This window comes from Malaclemys terrapin, chromosome 2 (assembly GCF_027887155.1).
Source record: "Malaclemys terrapin pileata isolate rMalTer1 chromosome 2, rMalTer1.hap1, whole genome shotgun sequence".
In the NCBI taxonomy this organism is placed as follows: Eukaryota; Metazoa; Chordata; order Testudines; family Emydidae; genus Malaclemys; species Malaclemys terrapin.
In genome coordinates this window covers 137,070,406-137,087,650 of record NC_071506.1, presented here as the reverse complement: position 1 = coordinate 137,087,650, position 17,245 = coordinate 137,070,406, and the positions used below count along the sequence as shown (strand labels likewise).

At 43.7% G+C, this 17,245-nt stretch overlaps 1 protein-coding gene across 4 annotated transcripts in view; it reads right to left on the bottom strand.

Moving 5' to 3' along the window:
• Window positions 1-3,728: 3,728 nt before the first annotated feature.
• The window catches only part of PRNP (prion protein), a 32,547-nt gene continuing 19,030 nt past the window's right edge, over window positions 3,729-17,245 (bottom strand). For 2 of the 4 annotated variants that reach the window (XM_054018224.1, XM_054018225.1), the window contains one exon: window positions 3,729-6,455. In XM_054018224.1, the coding sequence (XP_053874199.1) occupies window positions 5,633-6,445 (813 nt within the window). In that variant the 5' untranslated portion in view covers window positions 6,446-6,455 and the 3' untranslated portion in view covers window positions 3,729-5,632. Of the gene's footprint in view, window positions 6,456-12,425; window positions 12,586-16,085; window positions 16,190-17,245 lie in introns of those variants that run through there. The other 2 variants (XM_054018223.1, XM_054018222.1) reach the window with 2 other exon arrangements.

Below are 17,245 nucleotides of genomic sequence, written 5' to 3'. Positions count from 1 at the left end.
AATGCAGCAGCTGAAAGGAAGAAGCATCTTATCCTAGTCACGGAGAGAGAGAATGAGACATGACCATTTCTGTTCCTGCCTCATCAGATAAAGGCTGGTGCGGGGGAGGGTATGTTGATGCAACGTTTTGGAATGAGCCTGGGCCAACAGAATTGGGTTAGTGGGGCACACGCTACCACTCTATAAATATCTGTATGATCCGAGATTTGAAATCTGAGGAAAGGACAGGCTTCAAAGCCTGAGCCGCAGCTTCACAGTGCTGCATGCACAGCTGTTTTTAGGGCACTAGTGCAGCCCTGCTATCCTCAGTCTGTTGACCCAGGCTGGGAGCCTTGCTCCAAACAGGGTGACCAAACGTTTATTTTTTCAGAGCGGGGGAGGGTATAGTTGCGTATGTAAGACAAAGCCTCTAATATTGGGATGGCTGGTCACCCTACCTCCAAAATGCTGTGTAAACATGTCCTCAGTGACTCAGAATGATGAGCTGTGCAATTCCAACCTGTTAGGCCCAAGAGACCAGGCATCCATAAAGCAGCCGCATCTTAAAACTGGTCTAGTGTCTCAAGAGGTACCAGTCGTTGCCAATTACTGTTTTGCAAAATAAATTTAAACAGTGGGTCTACTTCAAAGCATCCTCCCTTTCCAGAGTGCTGGGACCAACAGAGCTACAGGACTGTAAGCTTTTTGCTACTGGGATCATGTCTACCTTTGTGTTTCTATAATGCTTCACATGCTACCCTAGTGGCGAAGAGTAACTGCCAAAAAAAAAATGGGGGGGGGGGAGGTGAGCGAGGGAACAAATCCAAAGCTGTTTTTTCTAAAGAAAACGAATTTAATGAATTGCGTGTATTGGGTGAGAGAGCCCAGAGTCCACTGGTATTAGAGATGCGTAGACTTGATCCATTGCGGGTTTTGAGTTTTAAGGGGAAAGAACCGGTTACTCCAGTGTGAAGTACTGTGTATCAATATTTCGTGGCTGCCAGTCTTACCAGTGAAGTAATGGATAGACAATATCACAGCAGAGCAGCTGCTAATATTTTCATAATAGGGTGAAAACAGGGTTTTACACTCAAGTCAGGGGGCAGGGTAGGGGGTGGGGGAACAATACATTTCATTTTAAGCCTGTTCATTAGAAAGCAATAAGGTCTTCATCTGATTCTTATAAGTAAAACAGATAGCTATGCAAATCATAAAAGTTCAGTCACCCCATATATAAATTGCAATATAACACATACATGATTTAATACTAGAGGTACAAAAGACCTAAGAAGATAGCTACATCCATAATAGATCACTGCATAAAATATTTGAATTGTGACATACTTACACTAAAACTGTTAGGAAAAGCCCAGTGCTTGAGAAAATTAGACGTAGACCTGAGACGCACAGTTCAGATCCCTCCCTGGACTTTCCTAACATTCAGGGTACTGGCATTCTAGACCTGGAGTTTTGGTTCAGCCCATTTTAGGAGTATGGGCTAGGTGTAAAATTTGGATCTGGACTCCTACAGTGTGTGTCGGGTTTTTGAATTTGGGGTGCTGGTTTGGGCCCCACCTCTGCGGAAAAATATAAATGGGAGATATTAAGTCAGGGGTTTCAAAATAGGGTCGTGCATCAAGTTTGCAGTGATTGTACATAAGGCCATTATACATCCTTGTTCTTTATATTTCACTGACACAATATACAGCTTTCCTTTTGTGTGTGTGTGTGTGTGTGTGTGTGTAGGGAAGATTACAGTTGATTCTGTTTCCGTGTGCACCTTCTCCCCCAGACAAACTGATTCAAGACACAGTCTAAAATTAATTAATTTAAAGCAAGAAATATCAGGGATTGGGAAGGGGAGGGAAATAGGATATCCTAACTCTTGTGATACCAGTTCAAATGCTCCCCAGGTTAGTAGTGAGGGAAAGTGATGGCTGTTTGGTCACTTATGATAAGGGAGTTTGTCAGTATTTCTAATGAATAAGTACCCGCATCAGAGAAACTGCCACTAATTTGAAGCCATCTCAACAGAGATGCGAAAGACTGAATGGGTCATGGTGACTGAACTACCCTTCAGGGAAAGACTGAAGTTCACAAGGAAAGGAAAGGTGAGGGAAGCTTGTGCTGCCATTGCTTAGGAGACACCAGTTTTCTGCACCAATAGAGCTTCAATCTGAGGCCATGAATTGGGCTCCTGACACAAGTCCTTAAATTCACGCACAGAGGAAGCAAACATTTCCTGAAAAGAGGAAATGAACAAAATGGTTTTAAGGCCCATCATTTTCTGAAGCATGCAAAACTAAGTGGCTAATAAATAATTAACTCTAGGGTCTGATGCTAAACATTAGGTGCTTACTTATCCTCCTAGGCATAGGTCCTTTGCTCCACTGAAGTCAACGGAGCAATGCTGATTAGCTGAGACCAGCTTGATCAGCTGAGAGTCTGGCCCCCAATTCACCAAATGATGGCATGTGATGCTCTCATCTTGATTCTCTGTTGCTTAGCACATGTTTAAAGTGGGTGGAACACACCACCAAACCAGAACATACATACATATAAATACACCCACTTTGCCCAGTTATGTGACCTACTAGAGCTGGTCAAAGTTTTCAGTGGAATAGAAAATGCAATTTTGTTGAAACTGAAACTTTTCATGTCAATTTTGAGGATTTTTTTAGGGGAGAACTTTGGATTCATCTTAACTTTCTCAGTTTTTGATAATGTCAATTTTGCTTAAACTATTTTGTTTCATTCTGACTTACTATATTTTTTTGGCATTCTTGAAACAATAATGGTGTTTGAACTGAATGTTTTTGGAATTTCTATTCTGTGGAAAATTTCAACTTTTCAGTCCAATTCAGGATGAATTTTTGAAATGTTGGAATTTCCCGCAAAATGGAAACCCCATTTCCCAGACCAGCTCTAGTGTTTATACAGGGTGCAAAAAGTGATCCTGTATTGCTTTTTTTTTTAAGACTATCAATCTGTTGTATGATTAGCTACAAGACTCTTCTGTGTCCCAGTGCAAAAAAGTTGCTAGTTTCCTTACCTCTATTTATTTACCTGTGTTTTGAGCTAGGTAAATAACTTCTCCATCTAGTAACTTGGCACTTACATTTTATCGGAACATAGAATTGCTTAGCCACTATGGATAAAACTTTCAAAACCAGCTATGCTACCAAGGAGACTAAATCCAATTTTCAAGAGTGCCTCAGTCACTTAGGAAAATGGGACTTAGATGTTTAGAAAATTATACCATATATGTTGTTAAAATGCAATTAAAGCACAGGCAAGCAAGGAAGGACTATCTTGTGGATATGATACTGGACGGGGACCAAGGAGACCTGGGTGCAATTCCTGCCTCAGCCACAGACTTCCTGTGTGATCTTGGGCAAGTTGCTTAATATACTCTACATGTCAGTTTTCCCATCTGTAAAATGGGGGCAATACTTCCCTAACCCTGCTTTGAGCAGGGGGTTGGACTAGATGACCTCCTGAGGTCCCTTCCAACCCTGATATTCTATGATTCTATGAACTCAGTGGGGGTGTTTAAGGGTAAAATTCATTTAATGAATGTGAGATCCTCAGATATTATGGTGATGAGGGCCATATCCGTGCCTGGATCAACAGAAACATGAAAATGTTCAGGCAGAAGTAGTGGTCTCTGAGAACAGGAGTTCAGCTTTCAATTTGAGTAGATGAAACATTGACAAATAAAGAAAGATATTTGCATGAAAGAGACACGCTTGAGCCTTTGCTGTGTCTGTTTAATTTTTACCAGACATCAAACATTTATAAAAGGATTTGAACGTCAGAGTTAAGTACATGCACCATTACAAATATACAAAATGTTCTCACATCACAAACTACATGTGACTTCAAAGTCCTGTCTTTATGGTGTGAATTTTGAACAGTTTCATACTATATCCATTCAACTTACATTGAAGCAGAAATAATTAAGGGTGCTTGTTTTAGTCATTCAGTGCCTTGCTGAAATATACAGTATATTAAATATTTGGCATGGTAATTGCAATAAGCGTAACCTTTACATATACTACACATTATATACAACACCTCTGCGTCATCAAGACAATCAAAATGCAGATTAGCTGTAACTGACCCCATCAATTACCATAATAATTAGGGTATTAAGCCAGGATTAGTTGCTTCCAAAAGATGATTTCCAGCATTTTGACTGTCTGTGTCAGGATATTGACTGATGTTGCTTGCTCTAACTTGATCAAGTTGCTGAAGTAAGTGTAATGCAAGTTTTAGTGATTTAGCGCCTGATCCATGGGAGCCTTTCCATTGACTTCAATAGGCTTTAGATGAGGCTTTTAAAGTATGTCATGCACAACTTCCAATGAAGTCAACAGCTTGTGTGAATGCAGCTCGGTGAAGGGAGAAACTTTACTGACAATATAGCCGCGAACGAAACCATGCACCTTTTACTGCATCGGCAGAATTGCTTTTTCTTGGGACGACAACTATGAAACCAGTGTTACGGTAGCAGCTATTTTTACACTTTCATCAGCCATTTGTCTCCTTAAACATTCCAAGTCAAAGACAATTACTGTACAACTAAAAGGATACTCTGTCCAAACTTAACATTCCTAGGCCTGCTCCTTGAAACCTGGGCGTTTGGCAGGCTGCCATCTTAGGCTGACTCTTGGCCTCCAAAGCTGGCCTATTCTTTAGTTGCTGCTGGAACGTTTGCAATGGGCAAATTGTTAAATGGATGGAACGCCACTACGTACACATGTGCTTAGAGAGGATACTCTTAAGTACAAGAAGGTGATCTAAGGATATAAAATACAGCCTAACAATGGAAGGGTCTCACTTCACAAGCCACGGACAGGCAGGAAAAACTGTCTGAAATACTTGGTATGTACTCCAGGTTACAAAATTAACTTGTAATTTGAATTTGGATTGTTGATATCCCAAAAAATGTGACATCCCCAAGTTGGGGATTGATGCCATTTGGAACTATTTAATGTCATTAGCTAAGACATCAATTATCTCTAAAGAGGATTTTCATAAGTATTCTGCCTTTGCAACTTGCTCAGCCTAGATGACCAAGGAGGGCTTGTGAAGCCAGACAACAGTCTGAAGTCTTTAATTAGACGAGCTGAAGAGGAAAAAGTCCAGTGGTGTACTGAAATGGAAAAACAGCTCTCAAAAGTGGTCTAGTTTGGAGGAGGGAAGATGAGTGTAATCAGATGGATCCTATCCGTACCAGAGTTTAAAGAGTGGATTTGAGGAAGAGGGCATTTTGGTGAAGGCCACTTCCTTGTGTGATCACAAGCTCACTATGTCAGTATTAACTGATTTGTATTGACTTCTAAGGTCTATTGCACTAGAACAAACGTGGAACTAACAGATTGAATTTTCTTTCCATTTGAAGTCTGGCCCTAATTTTAATTCTGGACAGTAGGTGTATAATCAGAGATAGCTTTGAAGAGAGAGCTATACACTGTCAGCCTGTGTCTCTATGGTACATTATTGATGCCTATTACAGATCTTAAGATACTTCACCTAAGACAAACACAAGCAAGAATGAGAGACCTCCACAGAGAGGCTGTTTTATATAGATTATTCCCTCTGAACGTTTGCACAGATCAGCAGCACAGTTCAGGCTGAGACTGCTTTCTTAATGCATTACAAAAAAAATGACAAGCATGATAATCAGCATGAGTGAGGGGTCAGAGAGTAGTTTGACACCAGAGGCCAGCTGGTATTGCTGATATTGCTGCATGCACATCTCCTGGATCACCTGCTTCATGACTCTGGCTTCTACCTGGGTCACATTTTGATTTTCATTGGGATCAATTTTGTATTCGGTCACTGTGATATTCACACAGTCCCGCACAAACCTTCCCTCTGGAACGGAGCGGTCATTGTATTCCTTGTAGTACACTTGGTTGGGATAGCGATTGGAGTTTTCGCTCCACCACTGGCGCTCTTCAGGACGGTCAAAATTCATGCGCATTCCTGACATTGCACTTCCCAGGGCATAGCCACCTAGGCCACCCACCACGGCACCTGCCACTGCTGCTCCTGCCATGGCTTTCATGTTGGTTTTGGGTTTATCAGGCTTCCAGGGCTTCTGGTTTTTGAAGTTTGTTCCACCACCAGCTGGGTTGTAGTGCTGCCCACCACCACCAGGGTAGCCAGGATTCTGGGGGTAGCTAGGGTTCCTGGGGTAACTGGGATTGTGGGGGTAGCCGGGATTAGGGGGATAGGCGGGATTGGGGGGGTAGGCAGGATTATGGGGGTAGCTAGGGTTTCTGGGATAGCCAGGATTTTGGGGGTAGCCGGGGTTGCTGGGATAGTTGGGATTGCGGTTGCTTCCTGTGTTCCCACCGCCTCCACCTTTACCCTTTCCTTTTTTGGAAAAGGAAACGTCGCTCCACATCACAACCAAAAGGATGACTATCCAGCAGGTTATCCGGTACCTTCCCATGGTGATAAGTCTGTAAAAGATAATTATTTGATTTAAAGAACAACCTGATGTATAAAACTGTTGGGACACACAATATTGCAACCAGATGGTAGGGGGATGTCTGCTCAGCCTCATTTATATTTGACTTTAAATAACCTCACCATTAACAAATCCGCCTTTGCCAACAGTTACCCCACAATGGTATAAGATATTTCAGCATTTCTTTGTACGCAGAACAGGAGAAAACTGTGATAGCAATCAGCACATGTTGATTTTTCAGTGGGTACAACTGTAGTTATAAACAGGAGGACAGACAGAAGGAGGTCTTGCATGAGGTCTAGGGTCATGGTCTGCCTTTGGTTGCATTTATGGGGCTCCCACTGCTGTCTGCCTCTGAGGGTGTTATTTAACTCTTGACTTGTGAAATCATTATAAACAAACACTCCATTTTATATAGCTGTAGACTGAATGCATATCAATATAAAAAAAATACTTAAATTACAAAAGCAATAGAAGTAAAAGTCAATTTTCTAAAAAGGCTATTTTCTCTTAACATGCACTTAATTCCTATGGATGAGAAATGCCAACAGATGAAGAAGCGAGAACAGACCTGATATATAATACCTAGAGGAAACAGACCTTGTTACTTCTGCTATATCTGACTTGTTAAATTAACTGCAGTTTAAATTTAAAACCACATTCACTTAAACTTGCTCTGCAAAATTTCATGCTAAATCACAAGAGGAGATTTTGCTCCTTGTCAAGGGGTATGTGTGGGTATTGGAAAAAACAGAACAAAACCAACAAAACCCCAAACCAAATCTCAAATTTGGAGGAATGGAATTAAAAACATAGTTTAGAAAAGCTGTTTCTTGCTGTTATTTCGAAGTGTACACCTGGGTTCTGAGTTAGAGGTGCTGAATATTCTCAGCTCCCATAAGCTTCAATGGGAGTGGTGGATGCCTTACTGGTTTGACCTTATGGATTTCTTAAAAAAAAAAAACACAAATATTTTAGTGTTCACTTTTTAAAAAAACCTTTTAAAATAAAGAATGACTTTAATACACCAGTATTTATGTTCAACAGATCTCAGTTAAACAATGATTTCTACAATGCTCATAAACATGCAATTCTCAAAGTATAGCTGTCGCCTTTAAAAAACTGAGTACCTAGAGTGTTACGGCACATGGTATCTGAGAGAGTGCCGTACAGTATTTCCCTAATCTTACGACAAGTAACTACAGTGTTTCACAGTATTGGGCTAGCAAGTGGACAGTGGACTATCACGTATAAAACTGTAAAATGTCACTTTAAAGAAGCATAATAAGAAATGGACAGTGTATATTATACAGATGTTTCTGCTCTCTTTCCCAACATCTTCCCACCACTATTTCGGAAAATTAACATTCAAGCTCTGAACATCAAAAAAGAGAATGGTGTTGATTCTCATTTACATCAAAGCCTCTATTTAGAAAGGTGTAAATTACATTTACATACGTCAATGCCTCTGCACTATTGGAGCAGTGTAAATGGGCCGCAGCGTACATGAGAATCAGGCCCCATCAGTTAAAAAACATCACAGGAAGCCTGCACATGTACAACACTTGTCAGCAAAAAGAGAATAAAGCATTGATGAGAAAAGTCTGGGCATATCTAGATAGTAATCAGGTTTGCAACAATGTTTTGCAGTAAAAGGAAGAAGACACACACATTCTTTTGTGATGCAGAAGTTACAACAGATTCAGCTCAGAACTGAGTTCAGACAGAAAAGATTTATAAGAGAACAACCCTCAACATAAGAGGAAAAAATGCATTTTTAACAACAAGCCATTAGAAAAGTCATGTATTGGCAGCTTTACAATGTCTGGGGGAGGCAGAAGGAGAAGACATCCAATTACTGTGTGTTTCCCAGTGTTTGTCTCTCAATTACTGCACATTGGCAGGATAAATGCCAAGGAAAGTCCAGGTTAAATGCCTGTTTAGAAGGCTTCCATGATTACTGTACACTAATTCTATCTACTACTACTTGAAAGGCTGCTCCACTGGAGAGAGTCTAGAAGAAATAAGATCCAAATGAATTATATAAATACAACAATCAGTACAGGACTGTAAAAAAATATTTTATATTGCAGTGCAACATTTAATGTATACCTTTAACATCTTTGAATGACTCAATTAAACTGTGTAGAAGACTAAACTGTTTCTACCCTAATGCAAACGGTCACAGAAGTCACAGCAGCTCTGATCCTAGTCAGATCCAATTGTTGGCTCACATGAAAGTTACAAACGTTGAGCTATAGGTTCATAGCTCTGTAACAGAAATTCAATGACAGGCTTAACATTTGTTGACTAGACCAAAGGATAACTCTACCTTCTTACTGCAGATGGCTTTCCATCTAAAGATGTTTCCTGTAAAAGTGAAAATATAAAAGACACGGAGAACTTTTTCCCACCAGAATTAAGAACTGTCATAGCTGAAACCTCAGCTCCTTCCTAAGGTGTAGGTGTATGATCCACCAGAAGCCAAAGCAGGATCGATTTGATTGATTTAAACACATAGAAGCCAGGCCATCCTTTGTTCTTCCAATTGGACCTATACTTGGGAGGCAACAGTGTGCAGAAACTGACATCATTCCAGTCTCAAGTGCTGGGTGGGTAGGAATCTTGTCAGCTCCAGCTCACTGTTGGCTCTGGAAAGCACAAGGTACAAGCAGTAACATGCAGTCCCAGCAACTCTCGCTTCACATCCTTGATCAGCTCTTGGTGTGTTAAACAGTCTAGGAGCAATTTCTAGTTTGTCAACTGCAGTGACACCGGAGCATATTATCTACAAACACAAGCATCATTTAATGAAGTGAAAGCAGGAACAGAAAAGGGAAAAAGGCCTTAGAGAAGACAAAGGCTTGGCTGAAGCGGTGAGCCATCCAGCAAGCTTTAAGGCTAAAATGCTAACTAAGCGGCCGCCAGAGGAAACCAGTTCCAGTCAGAGATGCTCCGGCAAAGAGATCCTCCCTCCTGCCCCAAGAGGGCACAAACACACTTCAGGTTGTCTTCACCATCACAGGGAAAAAGGCAGTCTGATGTAACCAATTCCCACACCATATTTTAAAGGGACAATGCCCACCCAAAATCTAGTTGATGTTAAGAGCAGTTTCAGATGCTACATCTGCCCGGTTTTTGAGGATTTTACAATCGCGTTTCTTTTTTCAATGCTTTTCATTCCCCTGTTAACATGTGCAAATTGGACACAAAGTGCCGTCAAGTGTACAAAGCAGATAAACTTGAATTTAAATTTCCCTTCCCCCCCATATCTTTCTCACCTCTCTCTCTCTATCAATGAATGTTGGCCTTATTGACATTGGTTGACCAAACCTTGTTAGACCTCAATTTGGCCACACCTGGATTTAGACTGAGTTTACTTTCCTTGAAGCTGTTTTGCCAATGTAAGTACAAACAAAACTGTCATGTGCTCAGCATGGGAGACTTACCAGGAAGCTGTGGGCTACAACATAAAAACGACTGTAGGGGAGGATCATGGTCCACTATGACAGTGTCCTGGCCACATTGAAAGACTGTTGGATGTGTAACTGGTACCTAGCTTACTAATTACTTTCTAAACCCTGGTAAGCCTGAAATCATTCAGCAAACAAGAGACCACATTTACAGATTATTTCACTCCTTTCCAGCTGGAAAGGCACAAGGGGATGTACAAGCCTATCCTTTTGTCTCTTGATGTGTGGGTGCTCTTCTGCAGTGTTTCCAAAAAAGTCCATATTATTGGAGTGTGGGGCAAGGAGACTCCATTCAATGAGCCATCTAACCCACCAGTACATTGGGCATTTAAAAAAGACAAACCTGTTAAGTTTGTACTTCCATTTTCTTCTCAGTCTTAGGCCAGGTCTAAGGTCTAATGTGGATTAGGGGAGTGATTTTTTTTTTCTTTATTTATTTCTATACCTACAAAAACCCTAGTACCTAGTTATTCCAGTATTTAAAAAGAGCTGTTACTGCTACACCCAGTTTGACTGGGGGAAAACTAATATATAGGTTGCACATAGTTTATAAGCACTTGTTTCGGGATAACAGCAAATCTTTTTTAGTGTAGGTGTTAACGTTAGGACATGTCTTTGCTGCCAAAAAAGGTGGGTTTTTTTTAATATAGTGGGATAATTTATGTGCTTTAGTGTTCTCAGTGTGAAATCCTAGTGGAGACAAGGCAATGTAGTTCTTACTCTGGTATAGCTATGTGAAATAGGATGACCAGGCAGCAAGTGTGAAAAATTGGGACAGGGGGTGGGGGGTAATAGAAGCCTATATAAGAAAAAGATACAAAAATCGGGACTGTCCCTATAAAATTGGGATACCTGGCCACTCTAAGGTGAAGTGACCCATGAGCAGTGAATATAGCCTTGACCTGGCCTAGATACATCTCAGTAAAAGTGACCTGTGTCTTGTCTTATTAGGATTTTACAGTTGGATAGCTAATGCACGTAATCCCACTGTAAAAACGCCTCTTTTTGGCAGTGAAGACAAGACTGCTGTAGCAACAGTAAGGCCAGATGTATAAAATAAAAGGTTTGCAAATATAGCTGTACCAGGAAACCCTCCCAGTGTAGATGCATCTTATACCAGTATAGCTTCCTTGATCAAAATAAACAATAACTAGCAAAAGGATTTTATGCTGGTATAACTGCATTTACACCAGGGGTTTTCTGTTATAGAAACGTAATTTTTAAAAAATCACACCTGTAATTGAAGTAATAATCCTACAACTACCTTCTACAATCCTTGTCTTCACTAGGATTTCATCTCATGTTAGTTATCATGTTGGCTAGCAAAAGGTAAGAACACACTCCCCCCCCCCCCGCCCCCCCCAGTGTGGACACACTTGCTCCAATAACTTGGGTTGTCCCTCCCTGGATCAGGTCTGTTCCTTTTTAGATTACAAAACCAACTACACTACTCAAGATGTAAGATGTACTATCAATTTATATCAAGGTACAATTCCCATATTCTTTGTATTCCCTACTTAACACAGACTAATATCTTATTTGCTTATCTGACCACTACTGAGAGGGAATTTTCACTCCATTGTCCAGGAAGAGTGCCAAGGTTGGGCTTGTCTAAAGAGTCTAAGGGAAATGGGCACCCAACTCTCACTGTACTTTAATGGGAATTGGGCTTTTGTGCAAATCCCAGATCAAGTCCTGGTCTAACTAAAATTAATGGCAAATCCTAACTTCAGTGGGGCCAAAACTTGTCCCTAGATCTTTCCCCCCTCAGACTACAACGAATTCTGAATCCATCAGGGCATAGGAGAAATTTCAATCCGTTCTTCTAATGTACATTACCCTGCACATGTGTGGGTTGACTTTACTCTGTGTTTGTGGTGCCCAATTAACTACGTTAGTGAAATCCTCCCGAAGATTCCTTAGTCTTGAGTAACCTCACTTATTTTGCCACCTCATCATTCATGGCTCCCCCTTCCAGATAGTTAATAAATATACTGAATAACACCGGCCCTAGTTCTATTCCATAAAGCACACACTACTTTTAATGTCTCTCCATGCTGAGAACTGGCTACATATTCCTACTCTTTGCTTCCTTTTATTGTGAAATGAGTCCATGCAAATTTCTAACAGAGAGAGCGCCAAGAATGGAGAGAGATGAATACGGGCATAGGGTAGCTGGCTCCTGAGGGGCTTCAGGCACCCAGTCTAGCTGTGACAGGCTGGCTAAGGAGAATGAGCCAACCCAAATCCACATGTGAGTAGTTAATTACCTAGGTGGCAGTTCTGGAACACCTGGGCCTAATACAGGCTTCTGAGGGCTCGGTCAAGAGGAGGTCTTTGGAACACGGAGAGGAAGCATCTCAGACGAGCTGATTAGAGAGCCCACCAGAAAAGGAGATCTAAGAGAGGTGCTCCTGGAGAAAGCAGGTGTCCAAAGGGCTAACAGGGCAAATGCCTAGGGAGGCCCAGTCCCAGTGAAAGGACCTTACCAGATAGTAAGAAGAGGTCCAGGTCGTTAGGGAAGAGCTGCAGGGGCTTGATCTCTGCGGGGGTCCTGAGTCAAGGGAAGGAACCCATCCACAGGTGATGCCTGGAGGCGTGACTCCAGTGGAGGATCTCAAGTCTAGAGGGCCTTACTGGAGAAAGATCCTAGACAGAGGAGAAGGAGGAGGAATTTGGGTGGGAGCAGACTGACTAACATTAACTCGCACCCCTTTTTCTTCTCCCCCCTCCCATCAGTAAGATGCTGGAGTGAAGGCTTGTTTGCATACCACGTTTCACCTCTGATTAAATCAACCAGATCCCTGAAGGGGCGGTGTTAACTATCTGCAAGCCTCACGGAACTCATTGATAGTTTATGGGGGAAACTGAGGCAGAGATGCATCTGTGGTTCTGCACTGGGCCACCAGGGGTGAGTGCCCACCATAACAATCACCCATTTACTTTTCTTTAAGTGCACGAATGAAGTAGTATGCTACATCTAAACAACTGAAACGTTTATACAATTTTGGCTCCGGGAAATAGATATGATGGCTCTTGGCTTCTGTTTGTAAGGGGGGAAAAAAATCAGCAACATCTCTGCACAAGAGAGAACCTATCTGTACCCTGCTCTCAGCACTATAGTTCCCCTTTCCTCTAGAAAGATTTTATTTGCAAAATACACGGGGCAGAGAAATAACGTGCAAAGAAATGTTGGACTCATGATAGAAATGTCCTTATTTCTAATGCTAAACACAACATTTAGCAGGGCAGTACATACAGGAGAGTATGGTCCGTACATAATGGAGTCTTGAATTTTTAATGTACAGTAGCTTATGTCTCTCCGAACGCTGCAGTTGCCATGGCAGAGGCTGGTATTTGTGGCATAATGTTATTTAATACAGTATTAAACCACACCAAAAAAATCTGAATCAACTGCCGGTTTGAATGCTTAGCCCTGACTGTTCCTTAATCAAAATGCTGATTTAATACATACGACAGCTTAAGTGGATCACAGTATAAACCCTGCAAGTGGGATTTCCCCCTCCCCCCCCATGGCTGACTATGGTTACATAACCTAGCAGGGTTCTTGTACTTAAATATGCTCCCTGTCTACCAAAACAGAGCAATGGAAAGATATAATAACACATGCCCCATGACTATAACAATTAAGAAACAAAGCCTTTGGTTTTTGTTCTTTATTGGATTGCCTTACCCCATAGAGTGCTTTAAAATCTAGCTGTTTTATAGCCCTCAATCTTTAACTGTCTCTGTTCCTTTCTGATTTCCATAATGCCTTCATACCGAAGTACTGTCAGTCAGTGAGGGCAGTGAGGGTTTAAAAATAGTCCAAAGACCTTTATATTTTGCGTGCATCAGCTCTGCATATACAAGGGATCACATTAATAACTTCACTGGGTAAACTGTACGGTTTTTACTAACAAAGCCATGTCCCTTCCTGAATACAGACAGAAAAGCTCAATATTATTCATACGAAGAGCCAAGCCTCCTCTTAAGCAAGCAAAGTAATTATTAATAAGAATGCAATTGGGTTTTTTTTCATCAGACATGTTACAGCAAAGCACTCGAGACTGTTTCACCTGGGTTGTATTAGATAATCTAGCTCAATGTGCCAGGGAAAAACAAACTGGTAAACAAGGCAGTGGCTCAGAAATTTGTGTCTAATCATGCGTCTGTTTAATGTCTCTGCAGCCTTAGGGGTGGGGTTCCCGCCTCATGTCTAGAAAAGATGAATTGCCACTATAATAAGATGTTATCCATCCCTATGTTACCTACATAAGTGTTGGAAAGCGTAATTATCTTGTTTACAGGTAATGATGCTGTTGGTGCTCATTAATCTGTATGTTTTGTGTACACTCAGGGCCTGTCTCTACAACCTTTAGAGAAGAGGATCTCAAAGCACTTGGCAAACACGGCTACATGGATCCTCACAACGTAATAGTACTGCATCTCACCTTTTTGCAGGTGAAGGGTTTCACAAAGACGACACTGTCAGGGTTGTATGGAACAAGGATTATTTATCTAGATCCTAAGTATAGTGAGCACTTTCCAGACAAATATGGTTTGTGCCAAGAAGAGCTTATAATGATGATTAAAAAGAGTCAGAGACCGAGGAGAGAGAAATGGAGAATGAAGGTAACAGATACTCATTCATGATTCAGGTTTCAGACTAGCAGCCATGTTAGTCTGTATCCGCAAAAAGAACAGGAGTACTTGTGGCACCTTAGACACTAACAAATTTATTAGAGCATAAGCTTTCGTGGCCTACAGCCCACTTCATCAGATGCATAGAATGGAACATATAGTAAGAAGATGTATATATTATATATACAGAGAACATGATGGCAACTTCCATGTTCTCTGTATGTAGATACATCTTCTTACTATATGTTCCATTCTATGCATCTGATGAAGTGGGCTGTAGGCCACGAAAGCTTAAACTCAAATAAATTTGTTAGTCTCTAAGGTGCCACAAGTACTCCTGTTCTTTTTACTCATTCATGAGTTTGCTTTGGTTGTTTGGGTTGGGGGGTATTGGAGATATTTGTTTTGCAACAGAAAAAAAAGTGCTGGTTCTTTTTGTTTTTATTCAGTCAATTAGAGGTGGGGCAAGGGCGATAGTGGTGAAGAGCTGAATCTGTACAGTAAGTGAAGGCAGGGAGGAAAATGGTGGAAGAGGAGAGAGGAGATGGGAAAGGAGAGGAGTGGTCAGGAAAACAGAGGTCCAGCAGGAGAGGGATGTGAAAGTGTGAGAGAGCTGGGAATATATCAGAGGCATCCGTCAACAGAATGTAGGGACAAGTCCGAGGGAACAAATGTTGAAGCTGAGATGCTCTTATGATGCCAGGAAGCTGCCATGCTATGGAGTGTGAGGGGAAATCCAGGAAGGGCTGCAGGTGGGCGTGCCTGTTAGCAGCTTCCATTTCCAACCTTCAGCTGGTACAAGCCTGACCTAGGCTTTTCTAGAGTTCCTCTTCTTGTAAAGGTCTTTCTGTTGGATTAGACAAGGGGGCAACAGGTAGGAAGGGCAAGATTCTTGTTAAGGGATGCGGATGCTGTGTTGTCTAAAGTGTAAGACGGTCTTATGCCGTATACAGCCCTGAGCGCATTTCTGGCACTTAAATAAATCGGGGGAAACGCAGGACCTGCTTTCAGAGGGAAGATGGGGTAAGTGCCCCTGGTACTGCTGCCTCTGGTCTGGTGTAAAGGAAGAAGTAGATGTGAGCAGATGAACCGGGTGGGGTTTTGTTCGTGTGCCTGTTTCGCTGTCGGACCAGAGACACAAAAATCCGTTTTCTGCTCTGATTTGAATTATCTTGGGGTCAGGCCCGCCATGACTAGGCAGCGCTAGGAAAGGAGGATGTGCAGCGTCCAGAATGAGATCACCCCGGGCAGGGAGGCGAGGGATCCGGTCCCCCTGCTCCCCTCCGACCCACACAGCACGTCCCCTTCCCCCCCTTAATGTAAACCTCTCCTTGCCCCCGGACTGATGCCGCCTTTGGCTGCTCGATTTTATGCTGGGGGTGAGGGCAAGCTGTGCCCCATGTCAGCTCCCCGCGCCTGCCCCCCCCCCGTTTCCGCTCCGGTTCCCCCTGCCCGCCCGGCTGCCTGCGCCCCGCAGCCCGGAGCCCCCACGGCCCCGCACTCACCTGGGCACTGCGCTGTGCGCTCCACCTCCTCGAGATGCGGCTGGGAACTGCGGTTGCTGCCGCCACCGAGATCCGCCTGCGCCGCGCTGCCAGGAGAGTCGGGGAGGGAGCGGCGCGCAGGGGAGGAGCCGGGCGCCCCGCCCAGCCCTGCCCCCCCACTGCCCTGCACCCCACAGACCCAACCCAGCGCCCCACTGCCCCTCCTCACCGCCCAGCTCCACCGGCACCTGCCTTGCACCCCCACTGCTCTGCCCCCCACCGCCCCAACCCAGCACCCCGCTGCCACTACTCACCGCCCAGCTCCACTTGCCCTGCCCCCACCAGCCCTATCCACCCCACTTTCCCCCACTGCCCTGCCACATGCTGCCCCAACCCAGCACCCCACTGCGCCTACTCACCCCTCAGCTCCACCCACCCCTGCCCAACCCCCCCACTGCCCTAGTCCTACACACCCCACTGCCCCAACAGCCCAGCCCCACACCCTCTGTCTCCCACCTCCACTGTCCAGCCTCACACCCATTACCCCCAGCCCAGCCCCACACCCCCACTGCCCCTTCACCCCACAGCCGAGCCCTACACCCTCCCCCCACCCAACACCGAACACATCCCAGTAACTGCTACATAGCATTTGCTCTCTTGTACACACAACCAGCTCTGTCCAAGTCAGCCCAGTAGTCCCCACTGCACCGTCCCCGGTACCCAGTCTGCTCCATCCCCAGAGCTCAGCCCTCCAAACACCTGAACCGCACAGCATGGCACCCACAACCCAATATCTACCACTTAACACCCCCCACTCCTCCATACAGCCCTCTGCAGACCCTCTTCGAGCCACCCCTAATGTCCCATTCCTCCCCACCTCACAGCCCCTCACATTATCCCAGGGCCTTTAACAGTACAGCCTGCCTGTCCCTCCCAATATCACCATATAATACATCCAGCCCCTCCTCACACCATCTCCAAAACCACACCAGTCCCTGCCCCGGTACTCCCCCACATCGCTCACCCTACACCCCTGAAGCCATCCATCACCGCCCAGCGCACTTCACCTGCCCATTCCCTTCTGAGACAGAGCCCCCTAGCTCCCCACACAGCTCCCGCCTCCCACCATATACCATTCCCTCACTCACTCGCTATTGCCCCTCCCCTCTTCCTGGCTTGCC